The 15,083-nt window shown below is 48.3% G+C and overlaps 4 protein-coding genes across 4 annotated transcripts; 2 read left to right on the plus strand and 2 right to left on the minus strand.

Moving 5' to 3' along the window:
* Positions 1–354: 354 nt before the first annotated feature.
* On the plus strand, positions 355–1,249 carry CNMT ((S)-coclaurine N-methyltransferase; the record flags this gene model as incomplete). The annotated part of the gene is made up of 3 exons (XM_014691286.2): positions 355–593; positions 710–914; positions 980–1,249. The coding sequence occupies 3 exons, from the start codon at positions 355–357 to the stop codon at positions 1,247–1,249; spliced, it is 714 nt and encodes a 237-aa protein (XP_014546772.2).
* Positions 1,250–2,922: 1,673 nt separating this feature from the next.
* On the plus strand, positions 2,923–4,080 carry UBE2J1 (Ubiquitin-conjugating enzyme E2 J1; the record flags this gene model as incomplete). Its single annotated transcript, XM_014691285.1, has 3 exons — positions 2,923–2,989; positions 3,085–3,382; positions 3,462–4,080. The coding sequence occupies 3 exons, from the start codon at positions 2,923–2,925 to the stop codon at positions 4,078–4,080; spliced, it is 984 nt and encodes a 327-aa protein (XP_014546771.1).
* Positions 4,081–4,627: 547 nt separating this feature from the next.
* On the minus strand, positions 4,628–10,282 carry G6M90_00g095600 (uncharacterized protein; the record flags this gene model as incomplete). Its single annotated transcript, XM_066131498.1, has 3 exons — positions 4,628–4,636; positions 4,692–10,084; positions 10,216–10,282. 3 exons carry the CDS (start codon positions 10,280–10,282, stop codon positions 4,628–4,630), a joined length of 5,469 nt encoding a protein of 1,822 aa, XP_065987550.1.
* A 571-nt stretch (positions 10,283–10,853) lies between these two features.
* G6M90_00g095610 (uncharacterized protein) lies at positions 10,854–11,831 on the minus strand (the record flags this gene model as incomplete). The annotated part of the gene is made up of 2 exons (XM_014691283.1): positions 10,854–11,727; positions 11,791–11,831. The coding sequence occupies 2 exons, from the start codon at positions 11,829–11,831 to the stop codon at positions 10,854–10,856; spliced, it is 915 nt and encodes a 304-aa protein (XP_014546769.1).
* Between the last annotated feature and the right edge of the window lie 3,252 nt (positions 11,832–15,083).

A 15,083-nucleotide genomic window follows, 5' to 3' on the forward strand; every position in this document is an offset into this window, starting at 1 on the left:
CCAGCCTGCGGGGATTGAGAGCCACCGAGGATCCCGAGGACTTCATCATTACGAGCATCCAAACATGAACTACGGTATGTGGCAAGTTGCTATACAGTTTAAATTGACTATCGGCGGATTGTTACCGTAGATTGTACCATGGACCAACCCTTCTGTCCTCGTACTGTGTCCAACACAGCATATGTTTTCTGAATTTTTCTAACGCTCAATTCATGTCGTCATGCGCGGTCAGAATGGATTTTAGATCGGGGGTATTTGCCCCATGCTCTTATCAGATTAGGGATTCGGAAACAGCTTCAGGAGCGGTTGAGAACAATTGAAAGCAAGTCTCTCACCGACGCATGCGAAACTAAGATGTCATATATCGAGAGGCTCAGGACTCGGCCAATGGCTATTGCCACAGACACGGCTAATAAGCAACACTATGAAGTTGGAACTGGTGTCCTAGCTGCGTGCCTTGGACCGCGAATGAAATACTCATGCTGCCTGTACCCACAAGGTGATGAAACACTCGCGCAAGCCGAGACTGCAATGCTGAGGTCGTACATTGACAAGGCAGACTTGAGAGACGGCATGGATATCCTTGATCTTGGGTAAGTTCTTATGGCGCACATCTTCTTTAGCGAAGAACTACGTTCACTCCATGCGTGCGCCTTGGCGAAGGGGAAATGGCGATACAAGAGGCAGGCCTTCTAATGTAGCGTATTAGATGTGGCTGGGGCTCAGGAGCATTATATTTCGCCGAGATGCTGCCAAATTCGAATATTGTCGCATTTTCAAATTCCAGAACGCAGAAACACTATATCGAATCCGAGGCGGCACGTCGAAATATAACCAATGTCAGAGTAATCACTGGGGATGTTGTGGACTATGAATTTGAACCCGAAAGCTTTGACCGAATCGTATCCATTGAGGTTAGTTGCACTCCGCCCTTCCATTGTCGTGTGCCAATTCCCTGAACATTTTACGATCCCGGTAGCTTTTTGAGCATATGAAAAACTACGAGCTGCTCATGGCCAAGATCTCTCGGGCCTTGAGAGCCGGCGGAAAGCTTTTTGTGCATATATTTGCGCATCACACCACACCGTATGATTACGAAGACGGCTGGATGACGACACATTTTTTCACAGGCGGCACCATGCCCTGTGTTGATCTGCTGCTCTACTTTCAGAGGGACTTGTCCATCAAAAGGCAGTGGTGGGTGAACGGGTCACATTACTCAAAGACATGCGAGGTGCGTTCCAAGTAAGCCAATAATAAAGTACTAGAATGCCTGTTAATATTACTTCTAGGACTGGTTGTCATTAATGATTTCTAACAGGAAGCAAATGTGGCCGCATCTGGTTGAGACGTACGGAGAACAAGACGCATTGACTTGGTATAACCGCTGGCAAATATTTTACATGGCTTGCTCAGAATTGTTCGCTTACGGAGGAGGAGACACTTGGGGAGTTGCACAATATTTGTTTGAGAAGCCATGCGCTGTTTAGAGATTGTTTTTAGGGCCTTAATCCCAGTGTGCGTTATACAGATAATATACTTCCAGCTAGACATTGCCAGTCATACTTCCAACCCTGGTGTTGGCCGCCGGCCTCTAGTGGTCCCAAGGGTGTTTCCAGCCCATCAAAACGGGTCCTGTTGCTTCAAAATTAGTAGATATTCCATGGGGATAATATACCTCGAGATTGAATGGTATATTCGGCGACTATTAGGGGAGTGTGAATCGTCGAATATGGCATACCGTCTTTCTTAGCCCTGTACATCAACTATTTTCCACGACCCCATTAGCATATATCAATAGTAACATAGTTTTCGGAGTTGCATCTTGCGGTTGGATATACGAGATTCAAAATGCAATATAGCGCAGATTGTGTTACTCACCCAGAACCACATTCCGGCACCAAGAGCAGTGGCCGTCAACCGATAAATAGGCGCCACATGCGGAACAGGAGGTTTAGGGGGACCCATTGTGTAATATTTTAATCGGAAAAAGGCGTTGTAATGAGGTGTGTCCTGCGGTAAGCTTGATTTTGTCTCCCGCACGGCAAACTGGTGAGACGCTCTAGTGGAAATTGTCAGTAAGGTCGGCTTCCGGGGACGCATCAAAGAAGAGAGACAAAGTTTGATGATACTTGAAGTACCTTTGAGTGGCTTAAAAAACCGGCTCCTCTATTGTCGTTCTGTGTCGATTACCCTTGACCGGATGCTGGAGACGACGTGGAAGGTCTGATGCGTTGAAACTTGACGATCCGGAGATACTAGATTGCTTAGTAAGTTTTATTTCTCGACTCTGACTGGTTGACGTCGGCCTCTGGCTGTTAGGTATCGTCGCATAATGACCTTGGTGTATTGGTACTTCTGCAACACCCAGCTAGCGGGGGCTGGTTTCCGAGCTGGTACGGAGTACAACATGGGATAGCAGGTAGGAGGACCTCAAATCTCTAGAGCACGAAGCCTTGAATCCAAACCAGCCGCGCCTACGCTTGAAGACGATTTGTTCTACCCCATGCTCCCGATAGCATATTCTTGTTAATGATCACGTTCTTTCTTGGCGTAATGGGTCTTATGAATTCGTTCAGCTGTTAGACTCCCAGCCCTGCGACTGCCCCTCACCAACAAAACTGATTCGGACACGTTGGCATGTGAGTCCGGCAGCGTGTCCTAGCTTCAGCCTTGTTCATGGTGGTAGAGACCTCCGTTTTTATCACAACACCTACTAACATACTCTATTGTCACGACTATTCAGTATATTTGAATTTCGATTTAACCTGTGTTGACCTGTCCTCCCAGCTCGCCACTTACTTTGCAGGCAAGGTTGGCGTCCTGTTAGCTTCCCTGCGAAACTGAAGAGCCTCCCTCTCCCTTCCGACAACGCACGCTGCGTCATCCGCTGTGCATTAATCCTGTGTTCCGGCCGCAGCTATGGCAACAAAACCGAATAATTCTACTCCTCAAGTCAGCTCCAAGTCGCCAACAATTCGGAGAATCCGTAAGTGCCGAGCCTCCCAAGGCCCTATGCGACGTGCGCTCTCTTGCGACTGTTTCTTGTAATATGCGGATGATCTAACAATTTTCCGAGATAAGTACGCGAAGCCGCCGAGATCTCTAACTCTCCTTCTCCCGATTATACGGCCGAGCCTCTCGAGACTGATCTGTTCGAATGGCACTTTACTCTGCGCGGTCCTCCAAACTCTGTTTATGGCGAGGGTATCTATCATGGCCGAATAGTCCTCCCACCCACGTATCCATTGCGACCGCCAAGCTTCCGATTTACCACGCCTAATGGCCGATTCGAAGCGAATCGCGAGATTTGTCTTAGTATCAGTGGCCATCACGAAGAGACATGGCAGCCGGCTTGGGGCATCCGAACTGCAATTGTAGCGTATGTTTCATCACCACTGGACATTGCCATTTCTATATTGGTGTACGGTAATTCTGACAAGTTCGTTTTCCCCACACAGACTTCGCAGCTTCATGGAAACGGACGCTCGCGGACAACTTGGTGGATTAGACACAACGGAGGAGGTTCGCCGCCGCCTTGCTCGTGAATCCCGCACTTTTAGGTGTTCTACATGTGCCCGGTCAAATGCAGATATCATATCGGAAACTGAAAGACAGTCTGAAGAATCGAGTTCCCCGGCCAAAAATGACGTCAAAGTGCCCACGGAATTAAGTATGGGCTGGAGAGATGAAATGGAGTCTAGGCAGCAAGATGATGGCCGTGAATCGAGGGCTCTGGATCGGTCTCAGGTCCCTGAGGACCCCGACTCTGATTCTGCGGAACTTGCGGAAGGCTTTGTACAGACAGTGCCTGTCAACAGGGGTAGTGCTGAACTACCACAAATGACTTCCATACCCGAGGAGCGTGGATCGTCTTCTTCAGGCGTACCGACAGCGTCCCGTGTCTCCTCATCAAGGGATATCGACCGAACATCCACTCAAGTATCACAACAGGGACAAAGGCGGCCAGCCACAATGGGTTCACGAGGTGATGGGGTCCCGCTATGGATTGACCGAGCTATCGTGGCCTTGGTGATTGTTCTAGCTGCACTTCTTCTTAAAGTATTGTTCGGCATCTAAATTCAGCGTCGGCGTTGGTGGAGTCTCGAAGGGGAAATACTTACTGGTCAATAGTCGTGCTATGCATCAGGGGTATAGGTTGGAAGCATACGTTTTTGTTGTCGTCATATGTTGCTTTGCTTTGGTGGTCGCATTTATACCTAAGTATTCATGTTTTTACCGAGTATAGTCCGTTTATGTAGCCCAGGCAGGACATAGTTGTATAGAGACATGAAATTACTATGGAACCTCTTAAATTATGATTTATTTACAGGCCTTCATTTTGAACGCTTGGGTAAGAAGGCATCTTAATGTAATAATCAAGCTGTTAGCTTGTTTAGGTAGTCGTTCACGGGTGAAAGGTGCCATTCATTACTACAAATAGTTTCAAACCAAGCAATTCTCCCTGGTGACGAGGTCCAGCACCCGCGCGTGGTGATACAGCTCTAATAATGACATAACAAGTCACTTCGCCCAGGTCAACCAGGGATTGATGAGCCTGCTATTTACTCTCATCATCGACGAAGCCATGGTACAGTCAACCACCACCATTCTCCCACTACCAACCCTACACCGTCTGAGAAGTCGGTCAGTACTCCGGTCTCTTTGCCCCAACGAGCTATGAGCTGTACTTCGAACTCATCTAAAATCGGATTCAGAGTGCTGCGTATGCCATCGGTATCCATGGATCCTCGGGTCGCCAGACTAAAACAGAACGCGCCTAGTATTTCTGACCAACGTTGGTTGTTCGGTTCGCCGAAGAAATCAACCCACTGGGGTAATTCCTTGCTCGGATCTCCTGCCGGTGGCCCCTTTTCGCAGGCTACGCGCAGCTCGTCAATTTGTTCGTTGTATAGGTAAATCTCTGCTGGTACGGCTTCCAACCCAAAGTGATAATAAGACTTTGGGTATTTTCGACTTTCATAATTTCCGGGCTCGAAACCGAACGGAATGTAAGGCAGATTTGTCGAGACCAATTTTATTCTTCCAGATGCATTGAGATTTGTGAGAGCCATCATGGCCCCGTCACCCAATGTGTATGGTATTCGCATCTTTCCCTGCTTTCGGAAAGCATTGTCCATCTTTGTCTTGAAAGCAGCAGCCTCGTCATACTTTGACTTTTGGGCCATTTTGCCCAGTGTGGCCACGTATCCTTCGTTGAGTCTGTAAGGCCGGCCGCCTAGAAGTGGTTTTTTACTTTTACATATAATCCTTTGTCTTGTTAAAAGTTCGGTGACTTCCTTGAAAAGTGCTGAGGTCTCTTCTTTGTTGCCAGGGGACAACGTGAAGAATTTGTCTCTGATTTCTTCCACGGTATATTTTCCGTCTCCCATGCTGCACAGCGACTTGATCCAGGATCTTGCGATTTCCATTTCTTTGAATCGTGCGAGGTCCTCTGAGGCGTGAGTGTTTCTATCAATGGCGAAGACACCAGGAACTGCGGTGACTGCTTCGAAACGAGAAAAAATAGAGGTTTGAGTATGGAAGAAACGCTCGCGCCAGTCCTCTCCGGAAGGTTTGATGCTCTCTAGGCTGAAACGGTTGTTGAACAATTCCCTGGAAGATGGAATTTCAAACCCTTCCTCACGAGGTATTTGTAGAGTCCACCGGATCAGTTTTGCCCAGTCGTAATCTTGAGGCCTATCGAAGTCAATCATTGGTATTTCATTCTGCTCAAGTGCAGTAATAAACCTCTCTTGGAACGCGCGTGTGAAATTGGCGATTAACGGGCCCTGTTCCTTTCTCGCCTCAACCCAAAATCTCCGTAGCTGCATTAGCTTCGCGTTTGGGAAGATAACCATGAGCAAACCCCAGTCAATGGCTTTATCTGCACCACCCATCAATATACGCACAGCAATGAAAGCAGCCATCAGGTCGTCCGTTCCATCAAATGGGTAATCCTCTGATTCACCCTCATCTTTACTAACAGTGCCAAGTTGCGACACGGAGAGAGGCGTCAATGCACGGGTGGCAAGAGCTACGCGTTTCGCCTTGAAAGTTATATTTTCTGGGGGCCGAACGCGTGCGTTTTCGACAACTGCATCTTCAGGCATTTCGAATTCATCATCGCTAGAAGATGATAGGACATAACCGGTCTCGAAAGAGACACCGTACTGGGTCGGCAGTCCTTCTTCCGGCCAAGTTAGTTCGTAATGGGATGATGATGCGTTTAGATTAGATGGCTCCCCCTGAAAGTCAATCCATATGTTGTGAGGACCAGCAGACCCTGGGCCAGATTCTTCGAAAAGTGTCCTCCAGGACATTTCTACCTCGAAGCAGGCTCGAATACTCCTCAAGAACTTCTGGTAATGGCTGGTACCATTTTCATCGTTGAAGCCTTGTGGTCGGCCCAAGAATGCATACCGTTTATCGATAACCCGATTGAAAGATGCCCACTCAAACCATTTGGTATTTGGCATCCATCCTTGGACGGAGAAGCTACCATTAATTGTTTCAAAGTATTGTGTATCCAGGGCTGCCCAAACCCCATTCTGACCTCTCAAAGTGGTCCGAGGGCTAAACAGCTCTCCGGTTTGAGAGTTGACAATTGGGACTGTCTGCTCTGTGACGTTCTCTTCCGAGCTGAATTGACGTTTCTCCGAGAGAACAGACACTGAAGACCAGTCATTTGGAGCATCTTGCTCTAGAAACCTGTTTGGCTGGAGGAATTGTACTGTTATTGCTGACGCCATGTTTGGCCGGAGAAGAGAGGAGTCAGGTAATTCTGAGGGTGAGCCGGATTCCAAATTCGTAGTGGCCCATCTGATATTTTTGCGCTTTTTGGAGATGTAGAAGCCAGGAGTTTCTATGTCACCAGTCGGTCCCTTTGGTTCAGGCAACCTCCGTTTTCTCCTTTCTCGAGTCTCCGGCCCTTGCTCTTTTTTGGCAGCAATTTGGGCAGCGTATACTGGAGCGTGCAACACGGCTACCTCTCTGGCCAGCAGCCTACGGCTACGCCCTCCCACTTTGCTGTCGGGCAGCTCGACATCTGCTGCTATTTTAGGATGCCCACCGGATTCTTGGACTGCATGTGCATTCTTGACTCTATCAAGCAGTTGAAGAGACTCTGGGGAAAAGGCGTCAATGCCAGGCAAGGTTAAGAGTTGACATTTAGAAAATGATCTGGTAGAATCACGGAACATGTGCCAGTGCTCCATAACAAGGCCTTCTTTCAAGAGATTTTTTAGAGCGGACTGGCATTCGTCTCTTTTCGGCACGGGTTCCTCTGGATACTCCAAATTCCATGTCGCTGATACATGGTCCCAAAGCAACTTGCCGCCAAGAAGAACCCCGTTCTGATCACGGAGCAATCTTTCAATGTAGTGGCGTATGTTGGCTCGGTCGTCTTTGGTCTTTGCACCTCTTGCCTTGGATTTTGTACAAGAAATGGATGCATTGTTAGTAATAGGGGAGTCAGAACTATGGCTTGCACTTGGTGCCCCCGACGAACCTGCTGTATCGCCGGTATCTGGTTTGCCAACTAGGGGGTACTGGTGTGCCTGGGGCACAGCGTCGGTTGAGGCCGATGGGGAAGGCCTGGTAACATTGAACACCTCCTTTGGCACTCCCGGTACAATCATCTCTGCTGAAATCTTCGTATGACGGCTTGGATTCTGTAAAATGGGAACCTGGCGTAGATGGCTCGTTGAGGGCTGAAAGAGTAGCCCCTGATCAGTCTTTGGTGCCGAGAACTTAATGGTCTGATCCAACGGTGCGGAAGACCTTTTCCACGACTTCACTGTCGCCACATGAGAAGAAGGGCTCATTTGGCCAGGAGTGGTTGTTGACTGGAATCGATTTGTTGCATGGATTTCAACAGTTATCGTCTGATCGGCCACTGGATCTACACCATCGCTGTCCTCTGCAACTCCCGCCAAACCTCGAAGTGAAGGTGAAGGCTCTGGAGATGCATCGACATAGGTCTCGTTACTTGACTCGCGGGTTTTTGAAGCAAAAAAGGCGGATTTTCTGCCCCGACGACTCGAACCTTGTTCTCCAGGTGTATATTGAAGATTGCACGGTGTCTGAGACTTTTCGAGATGGTATTTAAGTCCAATATCGTTCTTCCAACTGCCTCCACATGTTTCACAAACCCAAGGCCGTGATGAAGGGCTTTCAACGGAGGCTGCGTGTGGCGGCCTGCCTCGCCCTCTTCCACGAGCCGAGCCACGGCCCCTTCCACGACCTCTTCGACCGCGCGATGGGGTCGTGTCCGGACCGATTTGATCTAGTTTATTGTGCATCGATTTGTCTGCTTCCATCGTCAAGGATGGGTTTTCGGCGGCGGTATGTGGTGTTGAGTCCTGGTCATTTTGACACATAGACCCCTGAGCCAGCACTTTCCGAAGTGCCTTGCTCGCAATGCGAAGAGTGACAAAACCATTCGTTCTCTGACGTTTTTTGCCAACTTCAGACTCTATAGTTTGCTGGCTATGGAGTCTTGTTGTAGGTTCAGGGGCATCGGCTAGTTCACCTTTTTTAGGTCGCCCGCGCCTTTTTGATTCACCGGAAGTAGAGCCTTGTGTCTTGACTAGCCCACATATATTTGATAAAGTGGTATTCACTGAAGAGAATTTAGGCTTGGATGACGGGGCTTCAAACCAATGCATACATGTTGATAATGTTGACTGGCCTCGTCCCGCATCATTGGTGGAGTCAGGCTCTCTCGTCAAGGGAAGCCGAGGAATGTAATATCGATATGATGCTACTTTTCCTACTCTGATATGTTCGCTCTTCAGTTGCATATGCTGCAAGCACAACGGCTGGACGGTAGAAGTGGCCATGCTTGTTGTCATACTGGACATGTATCGATTAAAGGTCGGGCCCAACGTAAGAGCGTAGATCTCGGGGTTCGTCAGGCCATTTTCTCCGTATGATTTAGCTGCCTTTGTAATTTTCTGAGGTAACGGATTATCGATTGACCATGGAGGAATCTTTTCCAGGCGGGAGCCATTAACTCGTGTTACATCAACATGTCCATCTCGTTCTGCCAGTTCGGTCATGCCTATTAGGGCAGTCTTCATGGGCTTGGCGGCACGTTTCCCCGTAGCAAGAAAAGCTGCCCAATCTTTCGCACTCAGGTCTTTGTTGTACCTGATGCAATCCTTGAACAATTTGTTGTCGAGTTTAGCGGCGACGTACTGAATGGTGCCACAAGAGTTGAGAAAACGACAAATCTTGGACACTATCTTCATTTGCCATCGCATCCCTAGTACGCCTAGCTTGGCCTTGAGATCTTGTAAGCGTATGACCTGCCATTCTTTTGTGGTGGCCATAATAGTGGTTGCCAGGGCGTGGAAATCCATGGATTCGCCAGTCCAACGCGTGTGCCACGGGACTGGTTCAAGATTAGCTGCCAAAGTATGACGGGAAAGATTCATTTCTGCCTTTTGTTCAACAGCTTGATCGTCGGTTTCCTTTGGAAGCGGAGGAGCAAACAGTTTGAGCCAAAGTTTGCTGGTCTTCGTGCCCCTGACAAGCGTTGTCCTTTTCACGATATATCCCTTTTTAACCAACGAGTCTGTACGCTTCGGAACAGATCGTTTGTCTTGGTCGACAAGACGACCCAGATCACCTTGCAATATACCTTGGTCCTTGGTCGAAGCGATGCCCAGGAGTAGTAGCCACTCAGAACGGGGAACTCTTTTGTAGTTTACTGAATGGCCAGTGATCGTCTCCCACATGGTATCTTCGGAGACATAGATTCGTTCCACAGAAAATGTCAGTAGACTCGATGCGTTGCTCGATGTCAACTCCGGATATGTCGGTTCTTGACCCTGGCCTGAGGTCCCATCGGAACCACTATCTCCTCCGGACACCTTCTTGATTAAAGCCAACACCTCATGCACAGGACGATCATTGTGCTTCCTGTTAGGTCCCACGGATACGTCACTTCTTGCGACTAGCCAGCCCCAAATAGTAGCAACCGCATCTGCTGAAAGTGGCTCTCCAGGGCTTCGAGTCCGGGCCCCAGAAAAGCCAGCAGAGCCACGGATTTCTTTCACAATATCACTAACAGCACAGCCTGCAGAAAGTATAAATCAGCAAGTATGAATTTTATAGTAGCTTTCCTAGCAAGCAGTCATTCTCTTCCTCGGGCGAGAGCTGATGTCTGAAAGTTGGAAAATTTCGACTCGGCTGTAGATGTGACCATACCTTCTTCACCAGCACAAGATATGATGATCAGTAGGTGCGAAATCAGCCCCTCAAGCTCCCAAGCCATGCTGACCGACCTGCGGATGTTCTCATACTGAGAACGCAGTTTAAGTTGACAAAGATGTAAAAAAAAATGATTGTCGAAGTTTCTGATTGTGTTGCCCGGGAGTTGAACATGCGACCATCCCAGCTTTTTGCGAAAAAAAAGTGGATGCACAGGTTTTTTACCGGGTCGCTTCCCAGTTGCCCCACGGGTTTTATACTCCATGTCTCTGGTCGCCGTCACGCGTCGACACGAAGATAGCCTTATGACACAGTGGAGAAAGCAGAGGTGATTGGAAGAGGCGACCATGATAATGACGTAATCACGACCGAAAGCACACATTCAGATTCCGCGTCCGGCAGGATATATGTGTCACCTTGGCCAGGTATGCTTAAAAATGATATGGTAACTGATATCATGGCCTTTATATGTCGGAATCTTGTCTGGTGAGATTATCTATGCATCTTACTATTTAGACAGGATATTATAGGCATTAATGTACCCCATGCTGGGTATATAGCCACCGATTCCCATTACTCGTTGGATGACGGGATTTGAGGACTAGAGTCATTAGTTCAATTTTACCAGCGGTGTTCTATCTCTTCGATTTCCCTCGCTGGGCTTCAAGCTTAGCCTGTTCATGTTCCCTTATCTTCCTATACGCCTCTACCACGTCATCCCTGGCTGTCTGCAATTCCTCTCGTCTTCGCAGGCTTCCCGCAGACTTGGGGATACTGTCAACATCAACAGTCGCGCCTCCTACTTCAAGTTGTTTTCTCGTCTTTTTGTGAAGGAGCTCTGGCGGTGCTTGGGCGACATCATGAAGGCCAATCTTGACCTCCCCCCTCTTTCGAACCAACTCTAACCAAGGGTCTTCCTCTCGGCCCTTGCCCTTTCTTTTCCGAGACTTCTTATTGCCCCTTTTCTCATCGGCTTCCGTCCAAGCGCCGTCAGTAAACAAATCATCGTAGTCATTTTCTAATTCTCTTTCTGCTGCCAACTCGAGTTCTTCCTCTTTCTGTTCTTGTATTTTGCGTTCCTCGGCCCGCCACTGATCGTAGAGCTTGTGCATCTTCCGCTCCTTGCGTGTGCGTTGCACCTTGATACCAAGTGAATCTTTGCCGTCTTTGGTCTTTGTCTTCTTTGTAAGGCCAGCTACTGGCAATGCGGCGTCTACTCGGGCAGAAAATGATCTCATATCTTCCCCAGGCTTAATGCGCGGAACTTCGACCGGAGTTACTGAACTTTTAGGGCCGTTTTGGGCAGAAGAACTTCCATTGTCGAGTCCAGATCTTGATTTTTTACCTTGAGCAAATGCCATAATACGCTTGAATGCTCGAGGGGCATCGTTACTTTTTCGATCTGTGCGGTGTTGTTTTTGCTTCGGATGGTCCGTCGTTGATTTGGCATTTTGCCTCTTGGATGATACTGGGAGCGGCAGAGCTCTCTGGGATGGAGGCAGGTCGAAGCTAAGAACAAATTAGCTGCCATCACTGTATGTGACACGCCCAAACATGACTGGATAGACATACTTGTCGTCTTCGCCTCGCTTTCTCTTGTGTTTGTGAGGCATCCTAGGCTAGCCAGCGAAATAACACGGCACAACGATGCAAAGGCCAGGACCGTGATTAATCTAGTTGCGCTTCACGTGCTCTTTTCATGGAGAATTTTGTCGAACGAACAGGCTGCTTGTAGATAGTTTGCGTCCGCGGTGTAAAGTTCCAGACATTGTGAACTTTTTTTTTCCGCATGGTCACAACCTACAATGTTCCGCCGAGATCCACTGTGTCAGACCCACTTTCCGCGCAAATCCGCGCACCAGTGGAAATACTAGCTTCCTATCTTTATTGGGCGCTTCAGCTTAACGTTTGCTGGCAATTACGTCAACTATCCTATTGCTTGTTCTCCATAAGGATTAGCATTAACACGAGCTACCAGGTCTAAAACGTCACACATTACTCTCGCAAACCTAGGCACAATACCCATTTTCGTCCAGTCATTCAGCTGTGATAGGTGTTCTATACTATCGAAGACCATACTGCGCCATTCTCACAAACTGTCTTCAGTAGAAATAGCTGGCCATTTTGGCAATAAGACAATGCTGTCCATGATTTGAAAGATATATTTGAGCCTTCCAGAAGCGGCCATACGACGCAAGCTAAGCCTCAGTTCCTCAGGAGCCAGTCGACAAGGTCACAGCCAAGTGTTACGAGAGAGCATCAGGTTCAGTGTCATCATCTCTTTGGCCATACTACTATTGATTTTCGAGCTCATCCAGTGCCCTTGATGTATGACGCATTGGGTTTCCTAGTTGGTTTTGCAGCTCTTCGGGCAAACTGGCGCTTTCAGCTGTCGCCAAGATGGCTTGGCAAATCGAACAACCGCAACCATTGTTAGCACTGATTACGCCTTTCTGGACAGGGTTCTGAACCTCCCACGAGGAACAGCGTATGAGGAATGCGTATCTCTTCCTCATCTATCCCCTACCACACTTAAAGATGGGCTTTACGATCAACCTTCGCTACCGTGCGTTGTTGGGGAATCGGGTGGACACGATTTCAGGGTTATGTATTGGACTTTTCATATTGGCCAGTATCCTGAAGACCTCGTATGTCGGTTATCATGAGCAAGGAGGTTGCCGGGAGAGCATGGACGGCCCCTCCAGGGCCTGTGAGTTTATCTGTCAAGACACCAGGAACAATGCAGATGCGTGAATGCAAGGGGTTCCATTATTCCATACCACACGGGTCATGTGGGCGCCCTGTGAATCCCCCAAAAGTAATGCCAGATGCATCTTGCCACCATACCAGCAGGCCGGCAAGCAATTTAGCGTCATCCAACCATCTCGCAACGCCTTGGGCGGGGAAACTTCAAGAATCAAACTATACCGAGTGTTGTAGAACAATATGTCTCACGACGTTGTGCATATGCAATTGCAGCATTCATCACATGCATAGACAGTACAGCAGCTCAGCACCCGTATTCGCGTCCGGTGGTGCTCATACTCGAGAGATGCGTGGCGCGCGGAGACAATACTAACAAGGACAATGAAGTTTCCCCACGAGGCTGGACCCAGCGCCACGGCACAGCACCGCATTGACACAAACGAATTGTAGACTTCATTGTCTCGATACCTTGGCCGATCTGTAAGTGCATACTTGAGTACCTACATAAAGCTGGTCCAGCAGTGGCTGCTAGGCCAGCAGTGCACCACGGCATACCCGTCGTCAAGAAGAATAGGGCAACGGAAAACAAGGCTTGCACCATGACGAGCGGCTAGTACGGAGACTATTGGGTTGCATTGACCACAATTCAATGGAAATGTTCAAATTGGGACTACTATCATCCTCAGCCATGTGATTGCTTCTCGAACAATGAGGAACAACAATATGAAGCACCAACCACATAGAGAGTAATAGTTTAGAAAACCTATGAACAGCATAGCATATCCACCTTGATGACATGACAGTAGACTCTCGGAAATTCGGGGACAAAACGGCAGGAATACACGAGCCACTGGGTATATAAGTACTGAGGGGATTCCTGTGTTTAGTCCCCAGAATCTTACACAAATATACTCTACGTCTTGAAATACAATTATACAAGCTCTTTTTTGGTATAAATCCAACTACTTCAAACAATTTTCAACATGCCTTCCACCAGAAACGTCAAGACCTCCGATAAGAGCGAGGAAGTCGCCCGATCTGGAGGCTACCAGGGCTGCACCATCATGTAAATTTCCAGCCCACGCACACACTTACAGTCTCGAAGCGCGTCTCTTTGACCTTTCAGGGAGGTCGTGTTGACTGCCGATTACGCCGAAACAGACAACGCTCAAGAAGGATAGATGAGGATACAAGTGTAAATGAAACTATGGCGGATACGCATGGCACGGGATACTTATTTTAATCCCGTTTCTTTTCATTTATGAACCCGCGGGCCTCGAAAACGACAGGAAATCGTTATTCGGATGTTGTTTTAAGATTCATCGCCACCTGGTCGAATAAGATCCAGTCAGTGGCTGAAGAGTGGCCTCTCGCAAAAAGTATGCTGCAGCATATTTAGTACCGGGAGTGTTTTTTACAAGTATTTTCTATAATTATCAATGAAGGCCATGTGTATAAAGTCTACGGATCCTACCAGAAACAATCTGTGCTTGTCACATTGTACCGACGTCAAACGTCAAAGGAAAGCATGTGTTGTGGCATCCGTTGACGTAGTTAAGCAAACAAAGGAATCTTACTACTAGGAACATTGGAGCAAGTTCACAGGCTCGGAACTATCACGGCACTACGATTTGGCAATATACACTTGTCGAGCAGCGCCTATGTACATCCGCGCTTCCAGTCCCCTGTTAGACCTTACCTACATAGGTAGGTATTCAGATCATGTCAACCCGCCGACAACTCCAGGCAGACCTCCCCCGCCTGATCTGGGTACCTGCCTGGTTACAGGTCCGGTACTTTCTAATGTTGGTGGGTAGCAAACATTGGGCTAGTTGGCACTATCAAGTACGGGTGTAGCTATTTGAGGAATTGAGCCTGGTCTGGTTGAACATCGCCAGCCACTGATCCCCCCCCAGCTCGTGGAAAATTACCTAACTTCACGCGCGGCGCCTGTTTTTGCGGACAACAGAGCTCCCTCAGAACAGCTAAAAAATACATAAGTCATGCGCTGGTACACAAGCCTGATAAGCTGCCTTGTAATAGCGAAGATGGTGTGTGATAGTAACCAAAAATACAAGAGTCCAGATCCATTGCACCCTAGGGTAGGTACTGAGTTGCCCAAGACACTAGTTTGGTATCTATGGGTGGGCCACTCGTCT

This window comes from Metarhizium brunneum, chromosome 6 (assembly GCF_013426205.1).
Source record: "Metarhizium brunneum chromosome 6, complete sequence".
NCBI lineage: Eukaryota > Fungi > Ascomycota > Sordariomycetes > Hypocreales > Clavicipitaceae > Metarhizium > Metarhizium brunneum.